This window comes from Mandrillus leucophaeus, unplaced genomic scaffold (assembly GCF_000951045.1).
Source record: "Mandrillus leucophaeus isolate KB7577 unplaced genomic scaffold, Mleu.le_1.0 Scaffold78, whole genome shotgun sequence".
Lineage (NCBI taxonomy): Eukaryota > Metazoa > Chordata > Mammalia > Primates > Cercopithecidae > Mandrillus > Mandrillus leucophaeus.
Window position 1 is genome coordinate 635,103 of NW_012108474.1, and position 6,395 is coordinate 641,497.

Below are 6,395 nucleotides of genomic sequence, written 5' to 3' on the forward strand. Positions count from 1 at the left end.
CCTCCGACCCGCGCCCACCTGGGCCCCTGTGGACTCTGTGCAAGGGCGGTCGGCGGCCCGGGCCTGGCTGTGGGCCCTTCGCAGTTGTCCCGGGTTGCAGGAAAGGGCAAAAAACGGAATCAGAGGCTCTTCCCAAATGAGAGGGGAAAGTCTGCTTGAGGAAGGGCAAGGTTTTTTTTGTTTTTTGATTTTTTTTTGAGACGGGGTCTCACCATGTTGCCCAGGCTGAACTCGTGTTTATTTTTCATTATTTACATATTTATTTTGAGAGGGAGTCTCGCCCTGTCACCCAGGCTGCAGTGCAATGGCATGATCTCGGCTCACTGCAACCTCCGCCTCCCGGGTTCAAGCGATTCTCCTGCCTCAGCCTCCCGAGCAGCTGAGACTACAGGCGCCCGCCACCTCGCCCGGCTAATTTTTGTGTTTGTAGTGGAGACGGGGTTTCACCCCCAGTCTAGGCTGGTCTTGAGCTCCTGACCTCAAGTGATCCGCCCACCTCGGCCTCCCAAAGTGCTGGGATTACAGGCGTGAGCCACCGCGCCCGGTTCGTGTTTAGTTTTCAAACAAGGCGCTGGGAAACGCAAATTCTCCGGAGCTCTTGTGGAGCGGTGGCAGGGAGGGGCGGCTCAGCCAGAGATGGCCCTGGCCCGTCCTCACTGGCAGGGGTCCCACCGTGCCCTCATTCACGGGACAAGAGGGAAGTCTTACTGCTTTATGTGGTCTTACTGCTTTATGTAAGACTTTATGAAGTCTTACCTGCCTGGTCTGGGAATGGCCTCACAAGAGCACCCGGGCTCGTTGTTAGCAGAGGCGCGTGCGCGCCTGCGTGTGTGTGTGATTTTTCCTCTCAGTCTTTAAAGATGCTCACGTTGCCTGTGCTTCTGCCGCTTTCTCCCGTCCCGCACCTCCTCTGCTATCGATCGCTTCTCTTTCATCTTCCTCTGGCTGTGTGATCGCAGCAGCCTCTAGTGCAGGCTTCTTTGTGCCGCCGACCGTCCCGGAGGCTGAGGTGGGAGTGTGACGGGCGTTTGCCCCACGGTACGTTGAGTTCTGTCTCACTACCCGACAGATAAGAACAGCTTCTGCCCTCCCATCTCCTTCAGTAGACACAAGGCGCTGCTTTTTTTTAAAATTTATTTATTTATTTTTTTTTAGGTAAACTTTGTAGATGAAGCACAAGGAATACACACAAAGAAAGCGCACAGATCCTGAGCACATAGCTCGGTGAATTTACCCAAAGTGAGCCCACTGCAGAACCAGCTCCCCCCAGAACGTCTGTTTACTGTTAGACCAATTGTGTTTCTTTTCGGACAATCTCTGTGGGCGGTTTTCCTTAGTCCCTGTGAAAGCTCTTCCCCAGCAGGGCATGATGAGTCCCTGGGCTGAGCTGGGTGAAAGTTGGGCTGTACTGGGTGGTCCGCCTATGGTGGTCACACAGCCAGATGCACTGGGCCCCTCACAGGCAGAATTGCTCTGGCCCTGTCACGGTGTTCTTGGTGCCCCACCTCAGCTGGCCTCCAGGCGTCCACCCGCCGCCTGCCCTCTCTGGCCGCTGAGGAAATGGGCATTTGGGGAGTTCTACGCCCGACCCAGAAGGGCTCTTTCCAGTTAGAACCCACGGCCTTGAGTGGTGGGACCCTCCAGCCCCGGTGCAGGCTGCCTGCATGGGAGGAGAGCAGCTGCACCAGGGACTCCTTAAGCCCCGGGCATTTCTGTGTGAGGCCTCGTCCAGAGCCCCTCCAAGCTTCGGGAGGGGACTTCCAGGTCACACCACCCCGAGGTGTGCGTCCCACTGTGTTCCCTCCTCCCTAAGGGCGTGGCGGGCTCTGGGACCTCCAGGCGTCCCGCTCTGTTCCCTTGTCCCTAAGGGTGTGGTGGGCACTGGGACCTCCAGACCCAGGCTCAGGCCAAGCTATGTCCTTCCCTCGAGTGTGGGCTCCATCCTGGGGGGTATCTGCTCAGGGTGGCTGCTCCACTCTTTGTGCAGGCGAGATGGGGCTTTCTGTGTCTGAGGAAGGCGAGCGGCCCAGCCAGCCGGCCAGCAGTGCTCCCACCGCTAGGGGGTCCTCCTGCCCTGTGGGACCCTGCCGGGGAGGGCAGCAGTGGAGGAGCAGGAAGCCGCAGCTGGCTGCGCGGCTCGGCAGGGACCTGTGAGAAAGGGGGAGGAGAGGCCCAGGGCCTGGGAACTGCAGGGGCTTGGGTGGCTTCCTACTCAAAGGCCACCTTGGAAGGCTGGCGTCCCTCAGCCTGAGAGTGCAGGATGCGCTTCCTCCACCTCTCCAGTACCTGTGAGCCTCTCTCTCCCCGTTTCTAGGCACCCACAAGGTTGGAGAAATATATTCTGGAGAGAAATATGCCCTGGGGTGGCTGTGGGGATGTCCAGGAGAGCCAGGCACTGCCGGGGTGCCACCGTGGGCGGGGTCAGAGTGGAGGCCGAAGCCCCGTGTGCCCTGAGCCTGCTCCCTGAGCAATGAGGCAGGTCCTTCCTGCCCCCAGGGAGGGGCTTGTGAGAGGCAGGGACCTGGGGGGTCGGCCCACCGTGTGCACGAGGGTAGTTTCGGCAGCCCAGCGGCACTTCATTTTAAATTTTCATCTTTATTCTTGCTTAATATGTGAATCATGGTTTGTCACGGTTTCAATTGGCGTGACCTTGCTAATGAGATTGTATAGCTCTCCGTGTGCTACACCTTTAAGAACATCTCTCTGATCAGGTTTCTTAAAAACAAAAATCAGAAGTCTGGAGTTCGGTTCGACCCCACACCCCGTCAGGTGGTGCTGAGGAGACTGTGCCCTGGGCCGGCACGTCTGGAAATAGTAGAGCAGGCCTGGTGGCTGCCTCGTGCGGGTTGGTGTGAGGGCCTGGGGTGGAGGTGGGGACAGCGCTCCGGCTGCCCCTTGGAGCAGCAGGGCCCATGTGAGGTGGCAGCCAAGGGGCCCTATGGCCTCCACCACCGAACTCGAAGCTGAGGTGCCCCAACCTGTGGCCCTGTGGCTGCACCTGTCAGCCCGTGCCACATCCCGCAGCCCACGGTGAGGGGGGCAGCAGCAGCTCTGAGCCGAGCCTCTCATCTTCTCTTCCAGCCTCCCAGCATGGTGCTGAAGGCCTTCTTCCCCACGTGCTGCGTCTCGGTGGACAGCGGCCTGCTGGTGGGAAGGTGGGTTCCGGAGCACAGCAGCGCCGTGGTCCTGGCGGTCCTGCACTTCCCCTTCATCCCCATCCAGGTCAAGCAGCTCCTGGCCCAGGTGCGGCAGGCCAGCCAGGTGGGCGTGGCCGTGCTGGGTACCTGGTGCCACTGCCGGCAGGAGCCCGAGGAGAGCCTGGGCCGCTTCCTGGAGGGCCTGGGTGCCGTCTTCCCCCACGAGCCCTGGCTGCAGCTGCGCCGGGAGAGAGGCGGCACGTTCTGGAGCTGCGCGGTCACCCACCGGCAAGCGCCCGCTGCCCCCAGAGCCCCTGGTGAGGACCAGGTCATGCTGATCTTCTATGACCAGCGCCAGGTGCTGCTGTCACAGCTACACCCACCCACCGTCCTGCCCGACCGCCAGGCTGGAGCCACCCCTGCCAGCACGGGGGGCCTGGCTGCGGTCTTTGACACAGTGGCGCGCAGTGAGCTCCTCTTCCGCAGCGACCGCTTCGATGAGGGCCCCGTGCGGCTGAGCCACTGGCAGTCGGAGGGCGTGGAGGCCAGCATCCTCGCGGAGCTGGCCCGGCGAGCCTCGGGACCCGTCTGTCTACTGCTGGCCAGCCTGCTGTCACTGGTCTCAGCCGTCGGTGCCTGCCGGTAGGTGTCCCAGGACAGGGAGGTGGCAAAGAGGGGCACCCCGTGAGTGCTGGCCTGTCCCTTTGTCTGTAGTGGGCACAGAGGCCCAGATGGGCTCTTCCTGGGCCCAGGCCCCCTCCCCACTTCCTGCAGCCGGCCTTTGGCCCCATCCTGCCCTCCCAACCCTCGCCTCAGAGGGTGTCCCTCACCCCTGGGGTGGAGCCAGGTCTCCGGGCAGCCTCAGGGATTGCCAGGGGCCCTCCCAGTAGGTGTAGAGGCTGAACCTCAGTGGCTCAGGTCCCTGAAAGAGAAATCACATGGTGAGCACAGATGTGACTGCTGCCACCGGGGGACACTCAAGAGGGCGCACGGGCCCGCTGGCCTGAGCCCAGCCCGTGCCCCCAGCAGGCCTCTGGGCACTGCAGTGCTCATGGGCTGTGCGGGTGTCATCCACTTGCTGGCCCCGTGTGCCTGGGGGAGTGGTCTACAGGCCCTGGTGCTCTCCACACTCACAGGTGCTGCTGGCCAGGGGTCAGTCTAAGCCCAGGGGCCCCGGGGGGCACGGGGGTAGCCCTGAGCTGTGACTGAGAACAGAGGGCCCCCTTCCACAGGAGACCTCATCTGCCTGGCGGAGGCACCGTGTGAGGAACAGCTGGGGGTCCCCCTCAGTTGCCCCCTGCCTTAGATCTGGGGGTCCCTACTCTGGAAGCCTGGGGTCCTCTTCCTTGTGAGAAGCCCAGTCAGCCCAGGAGACCCCTGCCCAGGCTTCTGGGCCCCATCGGTGGGGCGAGGCCCTGGGCCCATGGGAGTTGCTGTTGGCTCGCAGGTGCTGCCTTGGCAACAGCTCTGGGAGCATGTGGTGACCACAGGGTCACTGACCCAGGGTCAGCACCTGTGAGGAGGCCAAGCTCTGTGTTAGTCGTGTGCACTGTGAGGTGGGTGCTGTGAGCACTGCCTACCACCACGTGGGCCACCGAGGGCCCCTCCCACCTGCCCCTATCCCGCTGAGCTCAGGAGTGTGCCCTGGGTGTTTGTGGTCCCCTGCACAGTGGGGACGGTGGGAGGAGGATCTGGACAGGGGCACGTCACTCCTCTCCGCTCCCACACAGAGTGTTCAGGCTCTGGCCCCTGTCCTTCCTCGGGAGCAAGCTCTCCACGTGTGAACAGCTCCGGCACCGGCTGGAGCACCTCACACTCATCTTCAGTACGCGGAAGGCGGAGAACTCTGCCCAGCTGATGAGGTGTGGGCCTGCCCTGGTCTCCTCTGCAGGGCTGGGTGTGTGCCCTCTGGTCCCTTCCCCATCCCCCTCCGCACCACGCTGACCCCTCCGGCCAGGGAGGCCTCCTCCTGCGGCCCCAGGCTGTGCTGGCCACCCTCATGCCGGCTGGGCCTGACCTCCCTTCCAGGAAGGCCAACACGGTGGCCTCCGTGCTGCTGGACGTGGCCCTGGGCCTCACGCTACTGTCCTGGCTCCACGGGAGAAGCCGCATTGGGCATCTGGCTGACGCCCTCGTTCCTGTGGCTGATGTGAGTGGACTGGGGTGGGCATGGGGACCCTTCCTGGGGCAGCAGAGCCTTCCCGGACCAGAGCCACCCCCACCCCAAAGCCAGCTCTACCTTCTCCATGCTCTGGAGACGTGGCCCTCCCCGGGACCAGGAGCAGGAACTCCAGGGGCACTGGGACCTGGGCAGGGCAGGCCTTGCAGGCACACCCCCCCTTTCCTTCTGAAGGGGCCGTGTGCAGGAGCCACTGGGCTGAGGCTCTGGGGAGCCCGCCTCTCCCTGTGGGCCCAGCGTCGTGGTGTCTCCCTTGTGGCCCCTACCTGAGGTCAGCGCTGCTCTCCTGTTTCTCTGGGGCCCTCTGCAGAGCCAGGGTCATGAAACCTTCCCTGTCCAGGGCTGTCCGTGTGCAGCCCAGCTGGTACTTCCTGCCCTGCCCCTGTGTTGATTCTGTAACTCCTGTGCTGAGAGCCAGGGGCACAGCTTGTCTCCCATCTCCCACCTTCCCTGCATGGTCTGTGCCCCATTTCCAGCCGGGTGCAGCCCCCATCTCTGCAGACCTAATGTATTTCCATGCTGCCTCTGGGCCTTCAGCTTCTCTGTCTTCCTCTCTCAGCACCAAAGCCCCGTCTCCCATTAGGAGCTTGTCTTCCTGACAGGGGTGGTCCCTGGCTCTTTGGCCCACCCTTGGGCCTCTGCGGAGGCCCCCTTGAGGCCTGGCTGGGTGGGTCTTGTGTGGGCTGCAGGTGTGCACTGGGCCTGCTTGTGGCCAGGCCAGGCCTCTGGGGGCAGCAGTAGGCACGTCTGTCTGCCATGGGCTGCGGAGGTGCAGGGAGGCCCAACCCAGAAGGAAGGAGGGGCAGGGCTTGGGAAGGGGCTTGGCGACTTTGCCTGTGGTCGTCCGCACCCGCCTCTGGCCTTCCTTGTCCTAGACCTCTCTTTTGCAAAAGTGCTCAGAAATATAAATATTTAATTTAAAAATGAAAGTCTCTTCCTGCTGCCAAGCTCTTATCCTTTAAATATTAAATAAGCTCTATTTATAAACAATGTTGTTTTCTCGGCCGGGCGCGGTGGCTCACGCCTGTAATCCCAGCACTTTGGGAGGCTGAGGCAGGCGGATCACGAGGTCAGGAGAT

General features: G+C 62.3%; 1 protein-coding gene across 1 annotated transcript in view; it reads left to right on the forward strand.

Annotated features, from left to right (window-relative positions):
- Positions 1 to 6,395, forward strand: part of PIGQ (phosphatidylinositol glycan anchor biosynthesis, class Q) — a 19,347-nt gene that overhangs the window by 774 nt on the left and 12,178 nt on the right. The window contains exons 2-4 of the mRNA XM_011967010.1: positions 3,082 to 3,779; positions 4,868 to 4,999; positions 5,166 to 5,300. Of these exons, the coding sequence (XP_011822400.1) occupies positions 3,091 to 3,779; positions 4,868 to 4,999; positions 5,166 to 5,300 (956 nt within the window). The 5' untranslated portion in view covers positions 3,082 to 3,090. The remainder of the gene's footprint in view (positions 1 to 3,081; positions 3,780 to 4,867; positions 5,000 to 5,165; positions 5,301 to 6,395) is intronic.